General features: G+C 36.8%; 2 protein-coding genes across 2 annotated transcripts; one reads left to right on the forward strand and one right to left on the reverse strand.

The window, feature by feature from the left end:
- Nucleotides 1-140: 140 nt before the first annotated feature.
- LOC127437392 (sorting nexin-24-like) lies at nt 141-11394 on the forward strand. The gene is made up of 6 exons (XM_051692231.1): nt 141-421; nt 7191-7379; nt 8909-9003; nt 9174-9209; nt 10338-10405; nt 10498-11394. Exons 1-6 carry the CDS (start codon nt 335-337, stop codon nt 10698-10700), a joined length of 678 nt encoding a protein of 225 aa, XP_051548191.1. The 5' UTR covers nt 141-334; the 3' UTR covers nt 10701-11394.
- ppib (peptidylprolyl isomerase B (cyclophilin B)) lies at nt 11394-13932 on the reverse strand. The gene is made up of 5 exons (XM_051692232.1): nt 13596-13932; nt 13057-13170; nt 12886-12979; nt 11971-12155; nt 11394-11777 (listed from the first exon to the last, which is right to left on the reverse strand). Exons 1-5 carry the CDS (start codon nt 13728-13730, stop codon nt 11655-11657), a joined length of 651 nt encoding a protein of 216 aa, XP_051548192.1. The 5' UTR covers nt 13731-13932; the 3' UTR covers nt 11394-11654.
- Nucleotides 13933-14425: the final 493 nt, after the last annotated feature.

Raw genomic sequence — 14425 nt, forward strand, 5'->3', positions numbered from 1 at the left:
GTGTGTGCGCGTGCGTGTGTGTGTGTTCGTGTGCGTGTGTGCGCGTGCGTGTGTTTGTGTGTGTGTGTGTGCGTGCGTGTGTGTGTGTGTGTGTGCGCGTGCGTGTGTGTGTGTGCGCGTGCGTGTGTTTGTGTGTGCGCGCGTGTGTGTGTGTGTGTGTGCGTGTGCGCGTGCGTGCGTGCGTGTGTGAAGCATTAGAGCAGCAGCGTGTTTGTTGGGAGGAGAAGCTCTGGAGATCCATGAGTGACTTTTCCACGCCTGTGATCAGAGTTTATGAACGCAGCCGCTCGTGGAACTTGATTTCAGTCTGTGATTGTGTAATTGTGTGTGTGTGATGTTGGATCATCAGTGTTCTCGAGCCATCGAGGTCTTTATTCCGTCTCTCATAAGGGAAGTGGACGAGATGGGAAAATTGCGCAAAGTAAGTTTGACAGAAGTGATTTATGACTTACATACTAACAGAATATAGACAGTGAAAGTGGTTTATGACGAGTTGGACGTGCTTTCGTTCTGTCACTCAATTCGAAGCACGAGAATCGATTTACCAGTTATGACAGGCTTCATTAAGTTTCAAGTTTTAAACCTTTAAAGCGGCTCCCCTCACATAATGGTAACCATAGTTTTCTTCAAAATACTAGTAAGTTATAATAAATTAAGCTTTCAAAGTCTTTCTGTCATTTTATTTAATTCTTTTTTTTTTTTTTTTTTTTTTTTTTTTTTTTGTGATAGTACCAAGTTACTAGATATTTTTTTCAAATTGTTTTAACAAATTTCCCCTTGACTTACATTATAAGGGGCCGTTCACACCTAATGCTTTTTTGCATCTGTCCGCGCATTTTTTCAATTACTTTTCTTCCTAAACATGCACTAGATGGACGTCTTTGACCGCTGTGCAGCATATTGCTGTTTTTCAGCATTGTGCAGAAGCACAGCATTTTTTAGACGCTGGGTTCAATAAAAGTTAAGCTCAATCGACAGCATTTGTGGCATAATGTTAATTACCACAATAATTTTATTTCGAATTCAAGTAATTTCAACTTGTAAAATCTGGGTTACAGTCAGGGGCGTAGCAATCATTTCAAAAGTGAGGGGGACACGTCCCCCGCATCCCCCGCGAAACATTTAAATATTTAACAATATACATAACCAAGGGTTCAAAAGTCCACTTTCGCATTTTTCAAATTAAACAAAAATTAAATAAAAAATCATGGCAATAACAATATCATCAGCATAACAATTTGAGTGAAAATTGGAATTGGAAAAAATAATATAAAAGATTTTCACAACTTAGAATTTCTCAGAATTTGGTGCAAAGTCACATATTTGCATATTTGATTAGTGACCGAAAAAATATTGAAGATAAATATTTCTTCACTTTACATCATAACATAGCTTTGTTTTAAATTTGTCAAAATCCTTAAACTTTTTTTTTATTTCCAGGTTTAAATTTCATTGTTCAACCCCACAAAATCAGTTTTGTGCTCTGAGCTTTACTGTCATCATAGAACATGTTTGGTGCATATGACACATTGTGGACAGTCTACGGCATCTAAACTGAGTCAGAGAGAATTATTTGGTGGTTTTTTTTTATTTTATTTTTTATTTATCATTATCTTATATAAAAGAAGCCTCTGTACTCTGCATCCATAGTGTTGTTTTCAATTTAAGAGCTGTATCTGGATCAGCGGATCAGTTTTTCTGTTCCAAGACTCTTTTTAAATAGTTGAACCAGTGTGTCGGTGTAGAATCTAAGCCAGTTCTGTAGGACTGTCCATTCAGACAGCTGCGGCCAGAACTGACCCAGCCAAGAGCAGAGGAAAGAGAGTCACTGTGTGTTCAAAACACACAGACACACACACACACACACACACACACACACATACTTCAATCTCATCGCACACTTGTGTGTTTCTGATGATTAGACAAATTTATTATCAGCATCTGAATAACACCGAGCTGTATGAGGAGATTTCGCGTTTATGTGGTCAGAAGTTTGAATACGGGTTTAATGGGAGCGGTGTGTGTGTGTCTGTGAGGCTAAAAGTAGCGCAACTAAATCACAGCTGAATCACAACCACACGACAACATGCTGATGTCAGTCAAAGCTCTATGGCCACTCACACAAACACATGCACACCTGTCATTCTATTCAGAAGGAAAGGACATCTTATTTTTGTTATGCTTGATATTGTGTTTCACTGACATTCAAGAATTCTCAATTAGATGTTGAAAACCCACAGAGAATTCTAAAACGTCTAGAAGAATTGAGTGCAGATGTGACAGCTGAGAGAAACACTACAATCTGTGCTGAATTACTGTACTGGGATAGAATGATTTGTGTGTGTGTGAAAGAGAGTTGTTCATCATAGTGGAAATGTCCAGCTCTGCTCATCAGAAACAATGAAAGCTCTATACGAAGCAAACAGAGGGGGGGGTAACTGGGTTTAAATCAAGTCCTCATGACCATAAAAACACAATACACAATCTGACTCTGCTGTTGCCCAAAACAGACTTGCATCCTCAGCATGGTTAACCAGGAACTCACCTAGGAATGTTCCCCATCCTCATCTCACTTTCCCAATTAAGCGAGAACAAAGACTTGTGTTCATTAAATGGCATGCTAGAATTTCACAGACAGTTTTGTACTTCATACTTCAGCCACAAATTAAATCTCTGTCATTATTAACTGAAGCTCATGTAGTTTTAAAACTTGTATAACTTTCTGTTTCGTGTGGAACACCCAAGAAGTTAGGCAGAATATTCACGGTGCTCTTTTCCATACATTGAAAGTGAATGGGGACAGATGCTGTTGAGCTCAATAAAAGATAAATAAGCATCTTTAAAGTGTCCATACAACTTATGTTTAGGATTGGGTGATATACTGAATATTCAGGATATAAATTCAAAGATTTTACTGACGATATAATATTGCAGTGATTTTAATGTGTTTATTTGGCCACTATATTTCCTATTTTAAATAGGAAAATGTCCTTTTTATATTATATCTTTCCTATTATACTAATATATATGTATGTGTGTGTGTGTGTGTGTGTGTGTGTGTGTGTGTGTATATATATATGTGTGTATATATATATATATATATATATATATATATATATATATATATATATATATATATACACAGTTGAAGTCAGAAGTTTACATACACCTTAACCAAATACATTTAAACTCAGTTTTTCACAATTCCTGACATTTAATTGTAGAAAACATTCCCTGTCTTAGGTCAGTTAGGATCACTACTTTATTTTAAGAATGTGAAATGTCAGAATAATAGTAGAGAGAATTATTTATTTTAGCTTTTATTTCTTCCATCACATTCCCAGTGGGTCAGAAGTTTACATACACTTTGTTAGTATTTGGTAGCATTGCCTTTAAATTATTTAACTTGGGTCAAATGTTTTGGGTAGCCTTCCACAAGCTTCTCACAATAAGTTACTGGAATTTTGGCCCATTCCTCCAGACAGAACTGGTGTAACTGAGTCAGGTTTGTAGGCCTTCTTGCTCGTTCATGCTTTTTCAGTTCTGCCCAAATTTTCTATCAGATTGAGGTCAGGGCTTTGTGATGGCCACTCCAATACCTTGACTTTGTTGTCCTTAAGCCATTTTGCCACAACTTTGGAGGTATGCTTGGGGTCATTGTCCATTTGGAAGACCCATTTGCGACCGAGCTTTAACTTCCTGGCTGATGTCTTGAGATGTTGCTTCAATATATCCACATAATTTTCCTTCCTCATGATGCCATCTATTTTGTGAAGTGCACCAGTCCCTCCTGCAGCAAAGCACCCCCACAACATGATGCTGCCACCCATATGCTTCACAGTTGGGATGGTGTTCTTCGGCTTGCAAGCCTCACCCTTTTTCTTCCAAACATAACAATGGTCATTATGACCAAACAGTTCCATTTTTGTTTCATCAGACCAGAGGACATTTCTCCAAAAAATAAGATCTTTGTCCCCATGTGCACTTGCAAACTGTAGCCTGGCTTTTTTATGGTGGTTTTGGAGCAGTGGCTTCTTCCTTGCTGAGCAGCCTTTCAGGTTATGTCGATATAGGACTCGTTTTACTGTGGATATAGATACTTGTCTACCTGTTTCATCCAGCATCTTCACAAGGTCCTTTGCTGTTGTTCTGGGATTGATTTGCACTTTTCGCCCCAAACTACGTTCATCTCTTGGAGACAGAATGCGTCTCCTTCCTGAGCGGTATGATGGCTGTGTGATCCCATGGTGTTTATACTTGCATACTATTGTTTGTACAGATGAACGTGGTACCTTCAGGCATTTGGAAATTGCTCCCAAGTATGAACCAGACTTGTGGAGTCCACAATTTTTTTTTTCTGAGGTCTTGGCTGATTTCTTTTGATTTTTCCATTATGTCAAGCAAAGAGGCACTAAGTTTGAAGGTAGGCCTTAAAATACATCCACAGGTACACCTCCAGTTCAGTACTCCTCCTGTCAGTAGTTATTTGTCTAATTGCCTAAAGGCTTGACATAATTTTCTGGAATTTTCCAAGCTGCTTAAAGGCACAGTTACTATCCACTTATTATCCACTGGAATTGTGATATGGTGAAATAATCTGTCTGTAAACAATTGTTGGAAAAATGACTCATGTCATGCACAAAGTAGATGTACTAAACGGCTTGTCAAAACTATAGTTTGCTAATATGAAATCTGTGGAGTGGTTAAAAAAATGAGTTTTAATGACTTCAACCTAAGTGTATGTAAACTTCTGACTTCAACTGTATATATATATATATATATATATATATATAAAATAGTAATTATTAAATATATACTATTAAAACTAATCTAATCCTCAAAATAATAATAATAATTCAGTACTGTATTATAATAACAAAACTCCACTTTAACTACAATAATTCATTACTATATAATATTCATCTGGGTTCCAAAAAATAAGTGAGTGAACTTTACACCCTGTTAATTTACAAAAAAATATTGTTAATTTTTATTTTATTTTATTTTTGTCAGTAAAAATATAAAGTATGTAGGTAAATAATGCTTTTTATTAGGTTACTATTTATATAAATTGATCAAATGTCTGTATATAAATATCTAAATGTAACTGTGAAAAACATTTTATTTAAAAACAATATTTATTTATTTTATTCATGTATTAAACAGTTTGTATCTACTTGGCTATAATAGCTGTTTGGATGAAATGATGGTTCCTCTGATTAAAAAAACAAAAAAAGCTTTTAAGCTATTTCAGAGCTAATGCATCAAATAATGGCAGCTCTACTCATGTGCTGTATTCCAATTCCAATAAAGACACAATAGTTTTGTCTAAGGAAAAGACCAAAATTTACATTGTTATTCAATGAAAATCTTCCCTTCCGCCACAGCTCTCAAATCTCATTTGCACTTATACATATGCAAATTGCCGTGTCATGTTCGGTTATAAAACACAATATTTGTGATATACGAGCAAAGATTTAAAAGGCTTGGAAGCACTTGTATAGATTACTTTTATGGTGCTTTTTTTTGTCATTTTTGGAGCTCATTCCCCATTCACTTTGAGTTTATGGAAAAGAGCAGCTTGAACATACAGCCTAACATCATCTTTTATGTTCCATGAGAACAAAAAAGTCGTACAGGTTTAGAAGGACATGAGGGTGAATCACGACATGAATGTTCATTTTTAGGGGAACTGTCCCTTTAAAGATGTTTGAATTTTTTTGTCTTGGTTCTTCGTTACACTGGAAAGACATTTCCCATCACCTGTGGTGTTATGTTTGAGCACCGACTTGTCAAAACATGCTCGAGAAACAAACAAAAAAATGATTCCCCTCTCTCTCTACCTCTCTGAATGAGCAAGAAAAATATTTGAGGTATTCTCGTATTGAGAAGCGAAAGATCGAGCTCACAGTGGGAAATGTTTGGTGGAACTGAATGTTCTGAGCTCTTTTGTTATGCGTGGAAAACGGGAAACTGCAGATTCTCAGATCTGCTCAGAGTGTCGCCTAAACCCTCATGCACACACAACAAGGTTATGTTTGGAATGTAATATTAACATACTGTGCAGTATACACTTAATACTATAGTTAACATTTATAAACGTGTAATAAACATTTCAGACAGTAAAACGCTACAGTGTCGTCACATGACTTTGTTACATGCATGTTTAATTTCAAAATTGGGGTCAGTAAATTTAGCAATTTCATGCAAAAACAATGTAACTCTTGGCAGTCAGATGATGTTACAAACTAAGTACATAAAATATAAAATTCAATTAATATTGAATTTATTGAATTATTATTATAATATTAAACATTAAAATTGGGCATTGCATTGTGGTTTACAGTATTCCATGCAGTGTACTCTGGTTGTGTATTGTACATTTTGGTAACTTTAGTAATCCTTTCAAGTATTCCTTGCATACAAAAAAAGGATTCTTTAAAAAAGTAAAGAAATGACATACTTAGCGCAGTACATACTGCAAGTTGCACAAATAGTAGGAGTAATATAGCAGTGTGCTGTTCGGGATATAGCCAGAACACAAAAACACATTATTTGCCATTTCATTTCAACTTCATACAAGTCGTAAAAATGCTTTCATTCTGTAATGACCCAGAGTTCGAGGGTTTACATGCATTGACATTTCTTTGTACTGGTGACAATAGAGACCCAAGAGCCTCTGTAAAGAGCTCTATGTCTCACTCAATGCTGCAGGGTGTGCTCTTACCTGAATAACTGCCACACATATTTCCTGTACAAATTTAACCCTGAAGTAAACTGAGAGTAAACATGGCCTATATTTTAATACACATGCCAATAAAATGTTTTTCACAGTAACCTGTGCATTTATAAAGTCCTTTTTGGTGTGGCTTTGATGATGAATTGTTAAACACTGTGTGGCCAGTCAGATGGATTGAATAATTGTTGATCGAAAGCAAAAACGTTTTGATTACTAGCTGTTTTTGTGTGCTATGACCACATCAGAACTCTAGGGGACTCACTGAACAAAAAAAGGTCACTGGTGGCGCTCACTACTGGGGAATAATTTGACACAAGCACTTGCGCCTCCTGCTGGGCAACAATTGTCACAACACCCAAACTGTTGCATCAAAGATCATCACTGTGACCGTGGCACAGGTGGAGTAATTTAGTTTTATTGAAAAAGATCTGTGAACTTTGTTATTTTCCAGCTCTTCAGGGTGGAGATTCTTTTCAATGGAAGGAAACACTTTGTTTTACGGCGGCAGAGTGAATTTCAGACGCTTCACAGGAAGTTGAAAAAGATTCTGCGAGCTCCTGATTTTCCTAGTAAGAGAAACCAGCACCTGCGGACCAAGCCACTGGAGCAAAGACGACAGGAACTGGAGGACTACATACAGGTAGAGCTCCACCGCCATATACACTACCGGTCAAAAGTTTTGAAACACGTGACTGAAATGTTTCTCATGATCTTAAAAATCTTTTGATCTGAAGGCGTATGCTTAAATGTTTGAAATTAGTTTTGTAGACAAAAATATAATTGTGCCACCATATTCATTTATTTCATTATAAAACTAAAATGTAATAAAAAAAAAACAGTTTTTGAAATTGATGACTTGGACCAAATAATAAAGAAAAGCAGCCAATAAGTGCTCAACATAGATGGGAACTCCTTCAATACTGTTTAAAAAGCATCCCAGGGTGATACCTCAAGAAGTTGGTTGAGAAAATGTCAAGAGTACATGTCTGCAAATTCTAGGTAAAGGGTGACTACTTTGAAGATGCTCAAATATAACACAGTTTTGATTTATTTTGGATTTTGTTTAGTCACAACATAATTCCCATAGTGCCATTTATGTTATTCCATAGTTTTGATGACTTTACTATTATTCTAAAATGTGAAAAAAAATTATAATAAAGAATGAGTAAGTGTTTCAAAACTTTTGACCGGTAGTGTATATGTGTTCCAATCAATGTATATACACTGATCAGCCATAACATTAAAACCACCTGCCTATTATTGTGTAAGTCCCCCTTGTGCCGCCAAAACAGCGTCAGAATAGCATTCTGAGATGATATTCTTCTCACCACAATTGTACAGAGCAGTTATCTGAGTTACCGTACACTTTGTCTGTTCAAACCAGTTTGGCCATTCTCTGTTGACCTCTCTCATCAACAAGGCATTTCCATCCACAGAACTGCCGCTCACTGTATGTTTTTTGTTTTTGGCACCATTCTGAGTAAATTCTAGAGACTGTTGTGTGTGAAAATCCCAGGAGATCAGCAGTTACAGAAATACTCCAACCAGCCCATCTGGCACCAACAATCATGCCATGGTCCAAATCACTAAGATCACGTGTTTTCCCCATACTGATGGTTGATGTGAACATTAACTGAAGCTCCTGACCCATATATGCATGATTTTATGCACTGCACTGCTGCCACATGAGTGGCTGATTAAATAATTGCATGGATGATTGTTGGTGCCAGACGGGCTGGTTTGAGTATTTCTGTAACTGCTGATCTCCTGGGATTTTCACACACAACAGTCTCTAGAATTTACTCCGAATGGTGCCAAAAACAAAAAACATCCAGTGAGTGGCAGTTCTGTGGATGTAAATGCCTTGCTGATGAGAGAGGTCAACAGAGAATTGCCAGACTGGTTCAAACTGACAGTCTACGGTAACTCAGATAACCGCTCTGTACAATTGTGTTGAGAAGAATATAATATCAGAATGCTATTCTGAGATGCAGGTTGGCGCTGTTTTGGCGGCATGAAGGGGACCTACACAATATTAGGCAGGTGGTTTTAATGTTGTGGCTGATTGGTGTGTATGTATATATATATATATATATATATAAATGAGAATCTAATGTCACTCAATCACTTTGAAGTTTTACATGGTTGTCCATTGACTGTCAATTGCAGGTGATTCTGTATGAAAATGGAGCTGTTCCTCAAGAGCTCCTGGACTTTCTGCAGGTCAAACATTTTCATTTAGTGAGCAAGAACTGCAGCTCAGAGTATGCATCTGAATTTATATATATGCCACGTCATTTCAGTGTCACTAAGTCTTTTTCATTCTAACCTGTCTTTAAATTGTCACATTTACATCTCATTTTGTAGGTCTATTAAAATAATAATTAAAGCAGTTTCCAAGCTTGTTATTAATGTCTCAGTTTTTATATTTCAGTGAAAACCAGTCAGATGACTCTCAAGAGGGATACAGGTAAAATCATCCTCCTATCATTTACCCTGCATATAAGTCCTTTTAAAGGAGGACTATATAGGACCAGGAGAGAGCTATGCATTAGCATTCCCATTTATCTTTCCTTTAAAAGTTTGCAATTTGAAATCTATTGCCTTTTCTCGGTTTTAAGAGCCCTCCAAATAATAAATAGTAATAAAAAATAAACAATGATAATAAATTAGGGCACTGGCAAAAGATATACTATAATGTAATAAAATACTTTATTTATAAAATTGTTTATTCTGTCAGAATACATGGCTCCTTACAGGACAGAGATTTATTTTCTGAAATAGTTTTACGTTCACACGCAATAGTTTGCATTCCCACCCAATAAATTACCCGTGGTTTTAGTAATATTGTAGAAAACGTGTTTCTTTGGTGTAAACCGTGGTTTAGATAGGCCTACAATATACCATGGTTTTACTACAGTAATACTGTAGTAAGCATGACTGTGGTAACCATGGTTAACTTTGTGGTTACTATGGTTTTACTACAAATACCATGGTTAAACTATGGCTACTGTAGTAAAACTATGGTTAACTATGGTTTTACAACAGTAATGATAGTTAAACTGGTATTTGAAGTAAAACCATAGTAACCACAAAGTTAACCATGGTTTTACTACAGTATATTTTAACCATGATATGTGTGGCAAAACAGTAGTAATAATACAGGAAGAAATCATAATCATTCTGCCATAAACATATTTCCTAACGTTCTAGGAACGTTCTCTTTAGGTTCTGTTTTTTGTAACCATAAACTAATGTCCCCAGAATGTTCCAGGGAGGTTTTGTATGACACCCTAATTAGAACCTTATACAGAATGTACCCTGATGGTTATTTTTAGGTTTAAATTTTACAACAATAAACTGACCTTCCCAGAACGTTGCAGGTTTTTTTTTTTTTTTTGTGACAGCCTAATGAGAACTTTTACAGAACTTTCTCTGATGCTTATTTTTAGGTTTAATTTTTACAACCATAAACTAATGTTCCCAGAACGTTCTGGGAACCAAAAATTGTTAGCTGGGTCATTTGGGATAATTTAGATAAACTTTAGCGATTCAAGAATGCATTGATTGTTTTGATTAATGGATTTTTTTCCTGCAGGTTTCAGTTATTTCATCAGCGAGTGGTTGGTTTCTCAGCCGACCCTTACCAGCTAGAATCCAGCTCAGGTAAAACTGACAGTTTCGACGTTTTATCAAAATGGCTTTTCTTGCAATCAAACCACTTTGAAACTGTCTTCCCTACCGGTCATTTCTCCCAGACCTCCCTGATATTGTGGTGGCTGGTGTCATGCAGAGTATGTATCCTAGAGACGTCAGAGTGAGTTTTAAAAAGAGCTGCAGTAAACCCAACAGTCCTGTGGGCCTCACCTGTGCACCAGAGTTGCCCACGAATCCCAGAATTCCTTCTATTACCATCAACAAGATCAACGTCAACTCGCTGCCAGAGTCACAGAGAAGATGAATGTAATCGTTTCAGTGTTAACAATCAATGCCACAGGTGAAAGTGTAGAAAGTAGCGATATCGACCATCGATTCACATTTCATTTTTGGATGAACAATCTATTTAAGGGCAAATCACCTTAATTTCAGGAAATGTCTTAAGAGGTCTCATTTAACCCCTAATTCAAAGGAAAAATATCAAATTGTATTTGCATGAAAAATTAAGCTTATTTTAAGGACCATTAAGATTTTTTTTTTGCATCATTACATTATTTTCATTACAGTTAAGTACCCTCAACTGCATTTGTTATGCGAAAAAAATATATACATTTACATTTTAAAAAGAACTAGTTGCTGCACTTCATGAAATTCATGCTAAAGTTAGACAACATTTGTATCAAGACCTGATGACTTTCATTTCTGTATTAAACTTATTGTCATGAGGAAAATATGATTCATGGGGAGGCAAAATATATCACAATGTAAAAAATCTTAATAGTCCTAAAAATATACCTTTTTTTGCTATTCACCCATTTTGTTCATGTATTTACCATGAAAATGTTATACAATGATAATTGTTTTAACTGCATTAAGACAACTTTTTATAGTTTTAAAGCAGTATTTCTATTAAATAAGACTGTATCATTGATTTTCCAAGATGTTTCCAAAAATAAAACCAAGACAAGGTATTTATTAAAAAAAACAGGAAAACCACTTTAAGAAAACCTGGATCCTTTATTGAACATTTGTTTACAAAGGCAAGTTGAAGCAGGTCAGAAATATGACCGTATGGAATGCTGGAATTGGACCCAGGATGTACCGCTCAGCGGATCAGGACTGGTGTGTGATGGTCCCGTGAGGGGGCGGAGCTCCGATGAGCTCACACATACACACACATTTTATCTCCACTAGAACTCTAGTGGCACCAAATTCAATCCCCTTAAACCCAGAGTCCTATTATTTCCCCAAACTTAATTTACTCTTTAGGTACTGCAAAAGGCTTTTCCACTTCGATCTTGCCGCATTCGTGGATAGTGACGTCTTTGAGAGGTTTATCTCGTCCGTCTGTCTTGTTACTCTCGATCTTTCTCACCACATCCTTAAAGGCAGCGGAAAAAAAAAAAAAAAAAATTAACACAAAATTAACACAATCACTGGTGTGAAGGCACTTCATAAAGAATAATAAATGATTACGGACATTATCCCTTATGTCACTAGCAGAGTTAACAAAAATAAATAAATCTTAAACTAGCAAATGCTAAGGGAGGGAACAGATGGACAAAGTTACTCACCATTCCTTCCAAGATTTTGCCAAAGACAACGTGTTTGCCATCTAACCATGGCGTCTGGACAGTGGTGATGAAAAACTGGGAGCCATTAGTGTCTTTGCCAGCATTGGCCATGCTGAGCCAACCTGGACCATAATGCTTCAGCTTGAAGTTCTCATCAGGGAAACGGTCACCATAGATGCTCTTACCTACATACAGAGAGACGAGGCGTTCTTAAAATCTCAAAGAACACACTTAACATTCAAGTATCTGGCTGATTCATTGATGACGTTGCTTAACTTTTGAGAACTGAATATAAACAAAATAACAGCTTAATATTGATTATCAAAATGTATTGCATTTCTCTACGATGCATTGATTTCCGGGTCAAAATGACCCGAAACAAAAGCAGCTTTACTGTACTGGATAAAAGGTGTAGACCTTTAAGAAATTACTATTTTGTGATAAAGCTTTAATAATAATATCTGTTAAATGAGTTAAACGAGTAATATTAAAACAACTGAAAGGGGAAACGGGAGGTTTATTTTGAAAATACTATTATTTTTGCACAAACATCATTAACAGTGTTGGGTAAGTTACTCAAAGTAATTCACTAGTTACTAGTTACTTCTCTTAAGTTTTAATCTGATTACTGATTAATCAAAAAAGTATTCACATTACTAATTACTTTTAAGTTACTTTCTTAAACACTTGTCACAGAAATGCAACCTGACATACTTATGAACATATTTCATGTATTCATAATATTTTACAAATTTGTTCAACCCAAGTATTGTACTTAAAAGTAACTTACTCTGATTACAAGGACTTAAAATGTAACGTTACACTACTTTTGACTAAAAAGTATTGAGATATCACAACACTGATTATTGGGGTCTCTGGAACAGATCATGAGAGTTAAAAAGTGCATTTCGGTACCTCCAGTTCCATCTCCTCTAGTGAAATCTCCTCCCTGGATCATAAAGTCTTTGATTACCCGATGGAACTTGCTGCCCTTGTATCCGAATCCTTTCTGTAAGGCAGAAAGTAGTAAGTTGCGTTCATAATAATTTCCCTTCATTATGAATCATAGATGTTTTACACGCTCACCTCTCCAGTGGCCAGCTGAAGGAAGTTTTCCGTCGTTTTCGGTACAGTTTTTCCAAAGAGTCCAATGACAATCCGTCCTGCATCCTCATCTCCGATCCTGATGTCAAAGTAAACCTGAGAACAAAAGTATCTGAATCAGAACAAGAGTCCTGCAGACGAGTAATGGCGCACAGACCCGGTTCACCATGACGAGTTGAATGCAAATCACGAACATGTATCACTACTGACTTCAAATCTGGCATTGCACCGTATTCCAATGCCTTATTATATTTGCAATGAGCAGTTAAGTACCAACTGTGCATGCAACATTAAGAATTAAGAATAGAAAAAAAAATAATGCATTGCAACCGGTCTCTTATATTCAGCGCAAAATGAGCTTTGGTAAAGGCAAATGAGAGAAGAAAAACAATAAGGGTTAATAATCAAATGTGAACGCAACATTCGATTCGAATGCACATTGTAACATTTGTATGAAGCGGGCCTGATGCAACAGTGTTGCACTGAATATAGCGTTGTGTAGCTGTGCGATGTCTCTGTACCTTGGCCGTGACTTTGGGTCCCTTTTTCTTCTCATCAGCCTCTGATCCGCTCGGGAAAAGCAGGAAAATTACCGAGCCAACGATCAATGTGACTGCCACCAAAAACTTCATCTTCCTTTCGCAGATGCGCACCATGAACGATGCAAAAAAACTGAATGTGTGGCAATTACTGGGTGTTTTAGGGATTCTGGGGCATCCGGGGAGGAGATTTGAGCTGCGCCCGGAGTTTGGCGTCCGACCCGGGCGGGAGCTGTGCGTTTATGCTGATCCAGAACCAGCAGAGCGCATTTAACTTACTATCGAATCACATTACGTCGAGCTGAACTCAAACTGGTCTAAGAACATTGTCTAGAGCGCACTCTGCTCTGTATGACGGGCCGTGATCCATCGGACGCTGATTGGATGAACTGCTGTCTCTCCTGGATGAAAGAGCCAATCAGAGTTTGTAACGCGTAAGGAATGGACGGAGCCACAACGGCTTAAAGACGCATCAGCATTAAAAGGACAGGAAGCTTTCTTTCGGGAAGAGTCTCACAACACAACCTCAATGATTTTATTGGACTGTTCAGGGTTCAATACTAGTTAAACTCAATCGACAAGGTTTGTGGCACGACGCTGGTTACCACAAAAAATAATTTCGACTCCTCCCTATCTTAAAATAAAAACACGGTTACAGTGAGGTACTCACAATGGAATGAAATGGGGCTAGTGCATAAACACTACAGTACACACCATTTCAGAAGTATAGCCACACAGCGTAAACATTATACGTTAACATGACTTAAGTGGTAAAATCACATGCTAAACCTATCTGTGTACAGTTATATTCA

Source organism: Myxocyprinus asiaticus, chromosome 48 (genome assembly GCF_019703515.2).
Source record: "Myxocyprinus asiaticus isolate MX2 ecotype Aquarium Trade chromosome 48, UBuf_Myxa_2, whole genome shotgun sequence".
In the NCBI taxonomy this organism is placed as follows: Eukaryota; Metazoa; Chordata; class Actinopteri; order Cypriniformes; family Catostomidae; genus Myxocyprinus; species Myxocyprinus asiaticus.